Source organism: Tachypleus tridentatus, chromosome 13, assembly GCF_004210375.1.
Source record: "Tachypleus tridentatus isolate NWPU-2018 chromosome 13, ASM421037v1, whole genome shotgun sequence".
NCBI classification, from domain to species: Eukaryota; Metazoa; Arthropoda; class Merostomata; order Xiphosura; family Limulidae; genus Tachypleus; species Tachypleus tridentatus.
Window position 1 is genome coordinate 45,621,439 of NC_134837.1, and position 17,338 is coordinate 45,638,776.

At 31.1% G+C, this 17,338-nt stretch overlaps 1 protein-coding gene across 2 annotated transcripts in view; it reads right to left on the reverse strand.

The window, feature by feature from the left end:
* LOC143238813 (protein turtle-like) overlaps window positions 1–17,338 on the reverse strand; it is a 206,355-nt gene that overhangs the window by 116,192 nt on the left and 72,825 nt on the right. The window contains exon 2 of one of the 2 annotated variants that reach the window (XM_076479363.1): window positions 10,246–10,357. In XM_076479363.1, the coding sequence (XP_076335478.1) occupies window positions 10,246–10,333 (88 nt within the window). In that variant the 5' untranslated portion in view covers window positions 10,334–10,357. Of the gene's footprint in view, window positions 1–9,291; window positions 9,624–10,245; window positions 10,358–17,338 lie in introns of those variants that run through there. The other variant, XM_076479362.1, reaches the window with a different exon arrangement.

A 17,338-nucleotide genomic window follows, 5' to 3' on the forward strand; every position in this document is an offset into this window, starting at 1 on the left:
AATATACTCTTCCAAGAACCCACTGGCACGATTGATTTACCTATAACCTCGGCAGGTTTCAGTTTTTGTTCACACTGTTACAGTTATTGGCTGTACTCACATTAAATCTGATCATTTACTCATATACTTTTCTTGTTTGGATTTTATTGCTTTGGTCATTAAATTAATAAGTTGCTTACTCAGGTTTGTACATATTCTACATGAATTATCACTAAGGTTGCTGAGAAGTATGTCAACTATGTTGATTAGATCTTCAGACTATGCATGATATTGTGTGTTCATGAGATGACAATGATTAACCACTTTGAACTATTATAAAGGAATGTCCGAAATGTATAGTCTCAAGATATGTAACTAAAGTGTTAGGTGCATCACTATGTTTCTCATATCATGTCAGTTAGTGAAATCTGATTAGCTTCGAATTCGGCATTAGTTATATCATTATACTGATGACTTTCTTGATTGCACTTCCGGAGAACAAAATGGATTTGTTTACTCATTCGTCAGATATTAATTTTTCGTTTGTTAGTACTATTGGTATTTGACTGTTGAGAATTTACGAATTAATATTATTATATATTTGTTTTCAGTTTTTTATTTTTTCTACTCTGATGAGGAAGTGAAAACGTAATTATTATGTTTGGAATAATCATATACTTTTTTTGTTATTTTTTGCAGAGAAGTTAGTGTGTTTACTTCAAGAATGGTGTAATTCAACTTAATTCCCAGGTTATTATCACTTTGTTTCTGGTTTGTAAAAGAAGAAATTTTACACTTGTTTTTAAGTGGGCTAAGCTAATTTCTAACTACATAATGGATAACAGTAGATTAAAGATCACATGTATTACAAAATATCTCTACGCCCTTATAGATGCAATGGTTTAGAAATTAAATTATCTCAAACAATTATGTTATGCCTTTTTGTGTCAATACAGGTTTAATTTGCTTTTAATTACACTGTTGAAAAAGAAAGGGATACGACACGTATATATTAATATTTATTTTATAAGTTGGTTATGAAAGAAAAATTGTCCAGTGCGTCATGTTAACATGAGCCTGGTGGTAGTACTTGTGTTACTTTAAATTTCAGAAAAACAAATGTCCTTATTTTAATTATCCGTATAATTATGATTTTATGTTTTAAATTCTACATTAAATTTTTGTTTTTAGTTGATTAAGGAATGTTTGTAACATTGTCCAAGTATTGAGAGTACAAAGGTAAAATAAGCTATTAGCGAAGAATCAGTAAAATATACAGATTAGTTACGACTAATTTCGAATAATTCGTTTTCACTTATATAACTATGCACACATTTCTACTTATTTCAGTACGGCAATATAATTTCTTGTTGTCTTTTGTGCACTCCATTACAATTATTTTTTAACTATGACTTTATGTTGCAAATGAAAATATGCCAATTTAATGAAGTCACAAAAATATTGCACAGGGGGCAGACATGAATTATCTGAGTGTATTACAATTTATAATAATATATACAAAATAAACAAAATGCATTAAATAATATTGATACTAACCAATGTCTGCAAAGGTTTATAGTCAAACTAGTATCTTTATTGCAACAGTACTTACTTAAATACAGGATTTGTAGAATAATACTAAACACATCAATTCTCGACATCACTGAATACCAAACAATTCTAATATCCAACACCAGTTAAGCTCTTATTAAGCATGGTCTATATTCAATAAAGAGAAAAATTAATAGTTTAAATTGTGAAAGGTTTTTTGTTTTAGCATAGTTAAGGATTAATATTGCCATTCTTAATAAAATGAATGAAGAATTATTATATTATTCTACCACCTAAAGTTAAAGCTTTTTAAAATTTTAATAAGTGTTTACTGTCAACTGAAGTATATTTACATCTATCGAAATGAAGTGTGTGCACATGCTTATGTATACATCAATTACTGGACAAACAAACACTGGCACTTAATATCAGGTCATCTCATAAGCAATTTCCCAAAAATTAATACAGAAAGTGCATCATCATTTCTGTTTTTGTAGAAGGGTTTAATGACTAAAATATATAATAGAACGTGTATAAAATGTTCAGAAAATAAAAGAAACTAACCCAACTCCACTTTTTCAAATCATTAATCAAATAAACCCTTATGAAGATGGATGTGTATAATGCCTTATAAATTAAAAAAAGGCAATAGTTCATTAGAAACTACATGAAACATTCAAGCTGTTTATTGTGCGTAGTCTCTTAATGAAAGAAAACGTCGAAGGTGGTTTCAGAAGTTCAGATCAGGTGACTATAGCTTAAGTGATACACTACGTTCAGTTCGTCCTGTTGAGTTTAATGATGACTTGCTGCTGGCTGCACTTCATGAAGATTGTACTGTGACAGTTGAAGAAGTAGAATGGAGGCTTAATTAAACCCATTCAACAGTTCACTGTCATTTGCAACAACATAGAAAGGTGTCAAAACTTGGAAAATGGGTCCTTCATGATTTGACTAAAGCCAACCTTAGAGAAAGTGTGGACATTTGCACTTCTCTGCACTCAAGTATATTATAAAAACGTTGAGCGCCGCAGACAATGACTCAGTGCAGGTAAACTGGCTAAAGCAAGCCCAAAGTGGACCTCCACCCTCGAAAAGTCTTGTTGAGCGTTTGATGGGATATTGTTTGTGTGATCCATTTTGAGTTGCTGCCACTCAATGTAACAATTATATCAGACTTCTATTGTCAACAGTTAGAGCGTTGGAATGTTGCGCTAAGAAAAGAGGCCTGCTTTGATCAATCGTAAAGGTGTTGTGTTACACTAGGACAGTGGTTCCCAACCATTTTTATGCTCCGCATCCCTAAAAAAAATTAATATGTTCTCGCACCCCTAAAAAAATTTAATATGATCTCGCACTCCTCACAGTAATTATTTATTTACGAATAAAGGTGAAGATGGCCAAAACAAATGTTATCTTGCACCTCCTGGAACGCTATCTCGCACCCCTGGTTGGGAACCACTGCACTATGATAATGCACGACCCTATACAACAAGGATAACATCTGTAAAGATTGAAGAGCTAGAATGGGAAAACATTCCACATAATTCTTTTTCTCCAGACCTTGCCCCATTTGATTATAGTCTGGTCCAAAATTTGCATTATTGATAAAATAACATTTAAAGCATTTGAAATCCTTTTTTCTGAACCTAAAATTGGGCATTACTTAAGGGATGGCCTGATAGTACGGATCGACAAATATTCCAAATAATTCATGCGCCACAAAAAAACAACAACACCCATTTCAATTCCTTAATGAAAAAACCGACTGTTCAAAGTCTTGGTTACGATATATTATACGCATGTGTACCAATAATAGGCTAAAATTATCTCTAATATTTCCCGTACAATAATTCAAAAATTTCTGAAACAGCAACTTTTTACTGATCACGTAAGCAGAGCCAAGTCATAGACTTCTCTAGCTTATTTGACTTGTCTGTTGGTATTCCGATAAAAATTCATATATACACCGGTGTAATATAAATGGTAAACATATCATGCGCGTACTGAAATACCTTTTCAACCCAATGAATAAATCCAGAAATTGATGGGTACACACGCTACAATTTGTTAATGTAAAGTGTACACTTTACATTGGTAAAACATAGAAAAGTAACCAAAAATAGTATTAAAAATTATAAATTTTAAAATGCTACAAAAAGTGAAGAAAGAAGAATTAAAACCTTAATAATAAATTTTAAAAAAATAATCTCTACTTAGGCAGCTTTATAATCTTATCTATAGGCTTAAGTAAGGATTACATTTTACAAATTTGTGATTGTGATTTTATTTCTTTGAGAAGTAAAAGCTATACCTTTTTTCAAGGGAAGAATACATCTCAGCTTGGTTTATGAAGCACAAACCAACAGAAACCTTGTAAGTATTATATCTCATGTATGTCGAGAAACAAAAAAAAAAAATTAAGTAAACGTTTATTTTTTGTAATAATTTAACGAGCAATTATGATTAATTTTTCCATCCTCTTTTTTTTTATTCTATAGGTTAAGTTTAGAGATGTATAATTCAGCCATTCATTTTTCTATAATGTTTCCATACTAGGATTACATTGCCTTGTCTCCCTTTCATTTTAATCTATATTTTCTTCAAACTAGATTTATTAACGATATTTGAAAACCCCACGATTATATTACATTGACTCCTTATCTAATAATTTTATAGCTAATATTTCAAGTCCAGGTGACTTATCTGGATCTAATCTCTAGATCGCTTTCATTTTATCTTTATATCTTTTCGATTAGCCTTTACAATGAATCTATCTTATGATAAACGCTTTGGTTATCAACTTACATCCTTCACAGGAAAACCACTAAAGATGAAGAATTATATGTTTTTTCCTACATTATATGAAACTAGATTATTATCTTTTATTTGGTAGTGTATCAATCCTTTTACTTAACTTTGGATTTTACATCACTCTAAAGATTTTAAAAATTAACCATCACTGTTTTGTCAATTTACTGGTACATACAGCTCATAAGTGTCCTAGTGGTTATATATGCTGCATGCATATACTGACATCTCTGTGACTTCCATGTTTTATACCTTTTTCCACAGTTTACTTCCTCTTGATACACTAGCTACTTCTGCTATTCATCAATATAGATATCTCATTTTTTGAGATTTATAAAGTAATGAATATGCTGATAATTTAATTCATTGAGTTCTAAGATATACGTTTATCCAAAATTTTGAGGTTTAGAACATTTTCTCAATCAATTTATTTTAGTGATACTGGCAATAGGTTATTGTTTATATTCTGGCAAATAAGAATCATTTGGTCAAGCGTGTACTATATAATTACCTAAACATTCACAGATCAATCGTTACGGGAATATAGAGCTGAAATTCCTAGATTTACGTCCTGTTATTGCCAGAATAAATTATAGGCTAAATATATTTGTTCTAGGGGGATTCACTTTCACCTAAGGGATATCGAGAACAAATGGTTTTCTTTAGAAAATGTTTTTCATATTGCTTCAGAAAGGTCACAGAAGGTGTTTTATATGCTTTCAATTATTTTCAATCAGTTCGTCAAGCCTACTCTTAAATAAAGTTACTAAATGGATTATCTGTTTTGGACAGTGTTTGTTGATCCTCGAAATATACTGCCCACTGATACGCATATTATTAGAATATCCTATTGTTTAAAGTAAAGGAAAAACAAAAGTGTAAAGCAGTTTAATATAATATGGACTATGACCCAACTTTCTGAAATAGAATTTACGATTTCAGTGTGATTAATTAGTGTTATCCTGAAACAAGTAAGTTTTTAGAAGTGATCACCTTTCACAGAGCTTAGCTATGGAATTTTCTTTAAAATCTTTCCGTTTTAATAAATAACAAAAAATATTTACCATTAAGAAAGTTATATGGTTAGATTTACAGTCAGATTATTGCCAAATGATTTTTTTCTTAGTTTAACACCTAAGATGACATAATCTTTAAAACATTATTACCCTAAAAGAAGTTAACACCTTTATAAAAGTAAATGAAATAATGAGACGATTTAGTTCGCCTGAATCTGATGATATTAACTTGAAAATTACGAATTTTATCTCGGCTAAAAATAATAAATATCAGAACATAACTACGATTTTAACATAGAGTATAGAAATTTTTGCTTGATCTCCAAAAGTAATTATGAAATTCGTGTTTAAAATGAAATGTTAAAAAAGAATAATACTTCGCTAATTATATCTAGGTCTTCTAAGTTGACAACAAATGTAGAAATCGAATTTTTTGTGTGTGAGAATAAAATTGTTCCCGGCTTTCAGCAGTGTAATCCTATTGCGAACGACATTATATTAGCTAAAGTAAAATATCGTCCAGTCATGTTAACACAGATGTATCGTGTGGGCTCGCAGTTTCTCAGGTCAATATATTTCGTCTCAACCATCAGAATTTATGAACAAGATTTACCAGGGAGCAACGACACCTCGATGTTTGATTCTCGCGTTCATGAGCAATCTCATAGACTACTGGCGTCCTGTTTCTGACATCAATACAAGCATTTGTTTCTAGCCTAATCGATTGGTAGAGTAATGGTCACTATGAAGTCACTGTGAAGATTATTCGTGAAACAAAAATATATATATGTGAGACTGATTTAACGTAGGCACAAAAGAGATAGTGTTATATATTTGTTAACATTCGGAATTAGCTTCCGTAAACCAATAAGATTTGATAAAATGTCTTTATTATATTTATGTTAATTAACGAAAACTAATTAAGCAAAAACTAAATTTGCACAATATAGTAAAATTTCATCTTACATAAACTCTAAACATAAAACTATTTATGTTTTAACTATTAAATTTCATTGCTAATTGGATTTTCAAGCTTAAAACCGGAAACGCAGGATGACAAAAATATAAATCACGAGAACATTATTTGCTTTATTTACAGAATGTAAAATCATGTTACTTCATAATATCTGTATAATGATAATTAATAGACAAGAACAACTGTAACATTCAATTTAGTAATCAATAAATAAAAATTTGGTTTTCTAAGCACGGTAAATGTAAAAGTTGTTGCACTACGTGTAAGGCATGTATGAGCTGTATGTTATTAGTTAATTGTCATCTAATATTATTTATCTACCTATAATATTTATCTGACTGACATAACATTTTTCGATCTGGGTTTTGTAGTACCCTAAAAAGTATTTTTGTCGTTCTGGCAAACAAACGTAAATAGAATGATTGTAATCCAAAAGTTTCACGACCAGGATAATATAGGATAAGATTTATAATTATATTATGTTTTCAATCATTTTCACAAAATGTATTATGTGGGTCAGCTTTTAGATTAGAATTGTGCTTCTTGTTGCATAAAATGAACATTGGCATTCAGCATTCGATAAAAACTACGTTTATTCCGTTAAGTAAAACATTTTTTCTCAGTTCTTAAAAGTTAAGTAATGTTTTGAAACAACATAAATAAATATCCATTAGGTAAAATTACATTAGTCGAGATTTTTAATGGAAATGACTGTTACATTATAACGCCCATACGGTAGAGAGAACGAGCATGTTTGTGTGATGGAGATTCGAACCCGTAACTCTCAGATTACCCATCGAGTGCCCTAACCACCTGGCCAATCCGGGTTTATAAAGTGTGTTTTGGTCTAATGGGCAAAACAATTTAACAAGGCGAAAATGTTTTTGTCATCAACCTTAATTAAAAGTATATATATAGGGTGTGATGTGCACAACACATGAAATAACTGTTTTGTAGGTCAAGGTCATCTGTCAACAAAGATATAACTCGAAATACACTAAAATAAACCTCTAAAAACTTCTTTTATTGCTTACTATTTGAGACTGAGTGATAAGTTAATTTCCTATCAAAATATGAAGTTTATTTTTCACGTTAAAATATACTTTTTAAAAATCTGATTCTTGTACATGAACATTGACGATTTATACAGAAAGCTTAGCTTTATTTTTGCTATAGAAGAAAAAAGATGTTTCAATAAACTGTTGTTATTTTTATTATTAAATACAAAGCTACACGAAGAGATATCTGCGGTCTGCTTACAACGATTACCTATACCATTTTTCTAGCAGACATGCCACTGTGCTACTGGGAAGGGGGCTTTTAAATAAATATATCTTATATTTTACATATTACAATAAAGCTGTTGAATTAGAACTAAAGCAAGTAATGAATAATGTCAAAAAGAAGGAATACGGACATTAACACATCAGAAAGGTAGAAGAGTTTCTCATAATAAGTGAATATAAAGGCTTAGATTTTTCACACTTATTCGGGCCGCGGGTGACCCATTTTTTATTGAATTAACATGTTAATAAGAAAATTTCTTTTCGCGTCCCGTTGCTGCAAAATCGCATTCCATACTTTAGAGTCTTGAATGCGCTATAAAACTAACGGTAAAATTCCACTATTCGCTCTGCCAACCGGCTGTGAGTGAGGTTGACTAGTTGCCTTCCTTCAACTTTATCAGTTGAGAATTAGGGAAGTACAATGTAAATAACCCTTGCAAAACTGGAACAATAAAATGTTCTTTTATTCAAAATCTGTGGACAAGAATTTTGACGTTTTATTTTATTTGTGCAGAAAATGACCGCGAGTTTTCTGTTGGAATTTTATTTTAAAAATGTAAATACTTATACATGTACGAATGATCACAAAATACGTTGGTTTGGCGCAACGCCACATTTTTAAACCTTGTTTCACTTGCACGGGGCTTAATTATTAAGGTATTTATAAAGGGATTTGTTTGTTGTTGTTTTTACTGATAAATTATGTCCGTAAACATTATGGGAGGTTAATCAACTCGAGCGTAAATTTAGTGATTGGATGGTTTAATAAAAAGAAAAGTATAATCTTGTTTTCCTATAATTATTCACATGACCAAGAGATATTTTACAGAATAAGTTGGAATAAAATCTATTGAGCATAATTTTACATATGGCGCTTTACAAACACCGTCAATCATGTTTTTTCCCTGTAGAGAAAAGAAAATGTAAAATAATAATAATATCAAAAATAATCACTCAAATTGTATTATATCAGAAAAAAGGAGAAAAGTTATGAATAAAATATTCAGTTATAAAAATTTCAAATAATTAAGAAAACAGGGTCCTGAAAAGTATAGCGTATAATCAGAAACTATTTCGTATTACAAAAACGCATGCCCAAGAAGTGGTATATTGTTTGATAATATTTATGTATTAATTTCTCAAACTAAACAGTCTAACTACTTTATCATGTATTTACCAATGTCTTGGTTTGTTAAAAACATTTTTAATGAGCAAGATTTCATGCTTGTATCGACCGCGTTTATCTACATGGAACGGGTTCAAATACGGTCCAGGATTAGGCGCAAGGACGCAAAGCTAGTCATAAAACTTGGACAAAAGTTGAAATATAATAGCTTTAGACCAAAGATCACACTATTAAAATGTGTGATATTTTTCATAAGAAATAAACATGAAATCATGCTTCTTGTAATTTAATATATTTTTTATATCATGGTTTTAACTAAGTTACCTTTTAACATCTAAGTCACAAACTGACAAACAACATTAACTAACCGCATTATTAATCCAAAACAAAAAGTATTAATTTTAGACCTAGGAGCCGTAAGTGATGACTAAATAACTTTGGAAATTTTCATTTTTAGAGAACTATGATAAATTACTCTCTCGTACACTGATAGAGGACAGCTATTTCATGTTGAATAAATAAATTAATTAAGAATTCTAATCATACCTTCGCTATCATCTGATCCTTTGACAAAAGGTAAGAGGAAATACAAGACAAAGAAAAGCCGGACAAATTTGCTGCAGTGGGCCGTGTAGAGCATCCCTTTGCTTGTCGGATGCAACCGTGTTTCCGCGGTATTACATCTTCTTGACAGACTATTGTTCCTCAAAAACAGTAAACTGTGTTTTAAAAACGTAAAATATTCGATTTTTTTTCTCTGTTCGTGTTTTTTTTAACTAGTAAACGTGATTTAAGAAATGAACCCAGCTAAATATCAACGTGACGCTTAATTGTTACGTTTGGAACCGAAGGAGCAAACATCAGCAGTTAATATGGCTTAGAAGATATGGGATGGACAAGCTGAATTCACCACACGAATCTCCCGCTCGCAATCCGATCGACCCATGCCTGGTTGAGCCCACTTATTATCGGAGGGTAGTAAGACCACAAAGCACACCATCATATTTTCAAGCGTTCTTAGCGTGTCTAAGTTATTAATGTTGAAAAGTGCCCACATATAATGTCTTCGGTTTATTTGATATAGCGCAGTTGAGAGGAGAGGTTTAGCTCAATATATCCTTCTTTTTGTTTTCACTGTCTTTCAAATACGTTGAGCCGATATTTACTTTAAAACTAATTTTTAATACAACCTTCCATTGAATTCAAAACTGTTCATGTTGATATTCTTGAAAACAGAATATACTTTTGTCAAGTTATTTATGATTAAAAATATATGATTTACAACTTCACTATGTTGTTGCTCAGAAAATGTTTTGGCTCAGAGTTTTCAGACTTTCTTAAAACTAGAAGTTTTGTTCAAGATGAAGATAAGTATTTCATCAGGGACAAAGTGTTTATTCAACTGCTAGTTATATTTATGTTTACATTCAGATCTTTAGTAGTTTCTGAAAGCTGTAAGAATAATTATACAAATTAACACTGAAAAATAAGTAAACATACCCATTCTTTGATGCAGAACTAGTAGGAAAAAAATATCCAAATGAAACACACTTTTTTTCATGAATATTGATGGATACCTACACATCATCACCTACGAAGCTGGACATTGGGTCTGGAAAGAAACATATTCATTATTTCATTGAAATTTGAACTCATTTTACTGTCGCAAGAATCATCTATGTCTGGTGCAGAAGTTCACAATTTTTCAAATAGAAAAAAATGACTATTTCAGCATGTCGAAAGTTCAAAGTAATAATTAGCAAACATTAACTGTAAATTTTATCACATGATTCTCTTATAGCGGAAACAATAGTTTAAGATGACTGTACTCTGAATAATAACAATAAAATAAGATCTTTTCAACTTAAGTTAAAGACAAATATATATTCAAAAACACTTGAAGAAACACAAAATGTGCTTTAATTCAAACAGTACGTGGCATCTCATACACACAGCAAAATCAAGTTACTTGGAATTATTCACATATTTCATTGCATCATTTTAATCATGTGCTGTAAAAGTGAAATTATTTTTAGCTTAGCTTCTAATCGCTACTAGGTTTATATGAGTTAGGGAAAATAAACATGAATGTTTTATCCATAATGAGAAATCTAAGACTACAGCAGGCGTGTTTCTTCTTTGTCTTTTCTTTATTTTAACCACAAAAAATATGATTTATTTGATAAATAACTTTATTTTCGTGCATAATATGTATATATAATTGAAAGGAATTAAATTTATGTATGACTTCATAGCACTGACTGTACCTGAGTGACCACTCTATTATTTTTCCAAGTCTAAAAATTATACAATATCTTTCTGCTTGTCAAATGCACTGTGTTTCTTTCGGATTGCGTCTTATAGGCAAGCTGTAATAATAATTGCAAGCACAAAAAGGAACATTTCACTTGTATGAGGAAATGTCGTTGTTTTGCAGTTATACATTTTAAAGATGGAACTCACACCACAAAAATCTTAATGAAAAACTACAATAAAAATAAAGGTCACACATTATTTCTTTCTCAAACAATAACCGACAGTTAATTTTTTTACTCTTGTACTTAGTGTAGATCAAAAATTCTACACACACACAATTAAATAATCACCAGTTGTGAGTTTGAATTTCAAAACAAAATCAAGTATTTCATTTGCCTGAAACAATAGCTGCGATTTATTTAAATCTACCAGATATGTATATAAAAATATCAATAATTTTGCATAATTATTTAGTTACATGTCAATAAACTTTCTATTGGAGCAAATAAACTTCGTAAGCGCTGAAATAGCACAGATTTTAGTTTGTATGAGTTTGTAAGTCAATTAGATATATGACTGTAATATTGTACTTAGAATAACCATTGCTAGAAGTACTTGCTGCTACTATACTTCTAGAAATCATTCAAGTTTTGTTTTCAGACTTTAAGTAGCCGACACAAAGATATATATATTTCGACGTAAATAAGTGTATCACAGTATTTCAACCATACTTTGTCTACTATTGATATGGATCGTTTTGCCATAAGTCTTAAAGGGGTCCATAAATTATCAAAAGCTGCAAGACTTTGAAACTCATATTTATCATATTTCTGCAGTGATAGGGCTAAATAATTCTACGTTGAGATTTACCACAGTAAATGCTTATATAGCTGCCAATATTTAGTATTTACACTTCAAATACATTTTAAACGTTCATAGCATTTAAGAAGGACAGAAAAATAAATGAAATAGGAAGAAAATGAAAATAAGTTATCGGAATTATGTTTTTGTTTTTGTATATTTTAATCTTTATAACCCAATTAATATTCTTCCTATGCATAATTTATTTATATATGTATAATTTATTATAGATATTCTAAATCATTTTTAGTTAGTTGGCGAATACAGTAGTTAACTTTGAAAAATTTACTCAGTAATTCATTTGAACGTTTTTTGTATTATATAACTATTAATACTAATCCAAGGCTCGGTGGACTCCGCAGATATCCCAATATGGCTTTGTTATAAGAAAAAAACACACACTTATCCAAGGAAGCTATTATTTGCCCTGTTGCTATAGTGTACTTAAATAGTGAGAAAGAGGCGTATATTTCACTTTTGAAAGTGGACCTTCGTCTCTAATATATAGTTGAGTATGTTAAACTAATATGTTTGTTTAATAATGTGGTTAAGGAAAACAACAAGTAAACATAATCATGCAAGGGAGTAATAAAAGAAGGACTATTTACTGTTACGTATTGCACGAGTAATACCACGAATGTTAGGTTGCTCTCTGGATGATGACGTACAAACGTTGATAGATTATTCACCAATTCTTTCGTCGTTTCCAAAGAACTGGGGAAGGAGGAAACAGAATTATCTTAGAATTACGTGTCCTGTTTCTAGGTTATATAATATTTTTTTTGTCATATACATTGTTTGGATGAATTAAGTGGAGGTTTGGAGAATATAATTATAATTATTATCGCACTTATTGTTAGTCCAAGTGTCATATTCTTGGCAGGTAATAGGTTCTAATTTAACAGATAACTTATATATGTATAAGTTTAAATATTCGGACAACAGAATTTATAAGAAATGACAGAATATATAAGATCCCGCAAAATTGTTAATAACTTACGATTTCTTATCAGAAAAAACAAAAGAACATTGAGATGTAGCATAATAGATATATTTTTAATACTGCCTTTTAATACTGTTTCACACGTTTTAAGGCTTTCTTTCTGTAAACTAACCCCATTATGAAAAGGATTATTTGTTGTCAATGTTGCTTTGCTATAAGAAAAACACACATACAGGGGTAAGTGCCTTCAGAGCTTTAATGGACAGTCAGTAAATCATCTAAGTCTCTTATTTTAAGTAGTGACGGATATTAGTAGAGAAAGGAGTTGAAGTATTTTTGCAACAAAACTTGAAATTTGTTTTGTCGTTAAAGAAGTACTTTTTGACAAAATGTGAAAATTCTGAATGGAAAATTATATGTGCCAAACTACTTAAAAATAAACGAATAAAACAAATTTTTAAAAAAGGAACTTTATTTATAACAGGTACAATTACATTAAGACCTGAATTGGATTTTTTCCTGTGGATCATCTGTAAAAGGTTAATTTAAACAACGGAACGAAAAAAAAACTGGGTTTGACTACAGTTAATAGCTTCCTCTTAAGTTTAATTAAGAAAGCGAATCAACTCAAAATCTGTTTGAAGGGAAGTAGATGAACAAAAACTAAATTCATAACAATGGCCTCTGCCAGGCTACACGCTTTCTCCGGCGATTAGATTAGTCATATTTTGAGAGTAAAAATTGATAAGCCCGTGAGTCCACTGTTACATATCTATTTTTTCTACTTGAAAATTGATCCATGTGTATACTTTTGTGTGTTAAAAGACAACAAGAGAGGATTAAATAAACAAATAATGAAGATAAATGAAAATAAGAATGAAAACCGTTTGACTGAGGAGGCTGGTAAAAGCAGAAATAATAAAGAGAATAATTTATGCAAGATAACGAGGTAAGGTAGTTAAGCTACAGATTTTTGTGACCAGAGGGGCATGCGTGTAACCTGCCGAGAGAAAGAGTGAACTAAGCAGAAGAGGCTGTAATTAGCTTTTATGATTTAAAATGAAAAGTTTATTGTTTAGTGACAAATATAAAGTAGGTAAAATGAACTTTAAATAATTTGTAACAAAATTACTGTAATATAGTGTCTACTATTTATTATACAGTTATTTACTGTTATTTATTTTCTAAGGCTAAGTTATATATCAATATTTATGTTTTGATTTTACAATAAATTGCTTGATACATTGAAAACATTTTACATGTAATTTTTGAAATAGTTATGGAATACGTTTTGACCTACATAAAACTATATCTTCACAACAGATCGAAATGTTTTCATTTAGCAAAGTCACGGTAAGCATTAGTATTAAAAAAAAACTTCTCTAACTTGTATCCTGGTGAGACAGCGGTAAGTCTATGGATTTCTAATGCTAAATTCAAGGTTAGAATCCCCTAGATGAACAAACCATAAAACCCCATGTGGCTTTGTTATGAGAAAACCCCCTGCCACTGACTTAAATAACAGAATTTCAATACCTCAGGTAAGTATAAACAGCCTGTTGTGTAATACGCGCTTAACAACAACGAAATCTGAAACAAAGTTACACTTGATTTAAGTTTTTATAATAAACCAATATTGTTGCAACTATTACACATAGAAAACGCTAACAGAATTGCGCAGAATATCTAAATTTCTCCATGTATATATTTTTAAAACAACAATATATTTCTGTCTCCAGCCATAGGATTTTGCAATGTTTTGTTTGTTTGTTTTGAATTTCGCGCAAAGCTACTCGAGGGCTATCTGCGTTAGCCGTCCCTAATTTAGCAGTGTAAGACTTGAGGGAAGGCAGCTAGTCATCATCACCCACCGCCAACTCTTGGGCTATTCTTTTACCAACGAATAGTGGGATTGACCGTCACATTATAACGCCCACACGGCTGAAAGGGCGAGCATGATTGGCGCGACTGGGATTCAAACCCGCGACCCTCGGATTACGAGTCGAACGCCTTATTTGCAATGTTTAGATAAGTGCATGATCACAGAGGTTGTTCTCACCGAGTCAATCACAGTAGAGTGGATAAAGTGAAAATTGTAATCTTCGTATCTGCCGTTTTCTAATAGAAAATATTAATATTTATTTAGGAAATTTTGTCAAACTATTTTAAATGTCCTGTATTGATGATCTAGCTCCTATTTAATGTTTAGATCAGTTACTATTGTGATAACCCCGGAGTTTCCCTTCAAAACATTAATGTATGAAAATAAAACATTCGTATCAATAACGTGTACACTGAGGTGTACTTACTTAAAGAGAAAGCAGAATTCAATAAAGCTATCTCAGTAATCTTGGGGAATGCAGAGAAGTATGGAGCCAGTATGGGACAATTTATGTTCTGTTATAAATGTGATCCAGCTCTTGAAGTCTCAGAGAATTTCATACAACTAAAATTGGCTGTACCGGACACCAAACATTTTCAATTGAAATCTTGCAAATGATGATTTGAAAAAAAAAAAAAAAAAAACCATCTCCGGCTTGTCATAGTAGTTCACGCAGATTTATGTATGCTTTACTGTATATATACACCTAATGTTCATCCATTCACATAAAGACAATTGGAGATTGGCTACCAGATCTCACAGAGACACCTCTCTCTTCATTGTGATATATTAAGACAGCTAAAAATAATTCTGTTAATTTCCCTTGGTAATATGATGGATTGTAGAATGATATTGTTTTCACATACTGATCGTGAAAGAAAAATAAAGAAATCAGTGAAGTGTTATTTTTTTAAAATATGCTGCAGCCGAAAAGGTATAACACCAATCTGATGACAGTAACAGTCATGATCCGAAAGAAGTATGAAATTTCCATGTGTGCGTAACAGGCTGAGTCGCGAATGGTTAAGATACATTGGTTGTGTTATGCATCCATGGAAATAGTAGTAGAAGTAACCAAATGAATACGCTTTAACATCTTGCACTTTTAAGTTGGCTTGAGTAATAGTACTATGAGATAGTGCACTATTTTACCTGATATATCAACACTTGAAAGAGAAGATAAATCAAGCAGTAATACAGGAACTAATGTTGCTAAATTCATGGATCAGTGAGACTAAAAACTACGGGGGGGGGGAGAATGTTCAGTGAATATGAAAACAAGTGTTTTTGGGTGTCTATGTAGAATGAACATTGGCAACAAGTTGTGAAGTGATATGTCATGACTAGTTGATACAGACTAAACAAAAAGATGAATAACACAAGAAAAGACTGATATTGATCATAACAATGAGCAGTACAGCCAGAAAGGACGAGACTGTTCGGTATATAGAGATCTGTATTTAGTGTTTGAAAGGTCAGCAGCCAAAACTGGGCAATCCAGTTCCTTCAAAGCAGATTATGAAGCGTTCAGGAATGCGTACAATACCTCACGATCATTCAGTCTGACTCGCAAAATTACAAAGTTTTATCAACACATTTAATGTTGCATTTGCTGTAGCTATCCAATTATACAAGACTTTTACATGAGTGAAGGTTTAAGCAAAGGAACATATACTTAAAAGGCGTTGTTAATGGACTGCATTTTCGATGTAGGTTTGTACTCGTTTTGCACTAGCAACTGAAAACATCTTGCAAAACATCCTTGATAAATGAAGTCCATTAACAACACCTTTTATGTGCACAACATGATTAATCTTACATTTTAATTCGCGAAACCTGTTATGTTTCGAGCTAGTGTATCAATATATGTTGTTACTTAAGCAATTTCTGCGGAAATACTCCTTAACTACTTAACCAGTCACGTGAATGAGAACAGTTATAAGTTTGAAGTCTGTTATCAGAACCAGTCATAATACCGGTATTATGTTTGTTTGTTTTTCGTATTTTTTTCCTGACAAAACTACCACTTATTAATTACATTGCCAGTCTGTGTTTTGGAGTCCTCTAGCCTAATTTTCTCATTCATCAAAGCACTTGAATAAATTGCGCGAACCTTACTTAACCTTACATTAACTTTAACACTTACTCATAAAACAAAAGAGTTGCATAAACAAGCTAGTTTTTTGTTTTAAACTTAAAGCGGCTCGTGTGATCACAACGTCAACAAAAAACATTACGTAAGTAATTAATAATATAATTTGACTAAACCAAGGTACCTACAAAAAGACATAAACAAAAATCAACTCAGCAATAAGTATAGCTAGTTAAATATAATGTTTTCATTTTCTTTTAAGGTTAATAATGTATATGGTCGAGAATTGGATACTTTCGCTGTTAGTATTATATTCGGCCTTTATTGTTTGAGCACAAAAATATAAAGTGAATTATCTGAAATGTGCTCGCCGTTAAAATGGAACCCGTATTTTAGCATTACAGATATTCAAACTAGTCTCTAAGTCTCCAGAACACATTTAAAGTTTTATTTAGCAGTATTTTACTTACAATTGTTTAACCATAAATTAACACTTCAGTTTGTTGTCTTGTTTAGTGACATATTTTATATAACAAATGCAATTACATTTGGAGGCAAA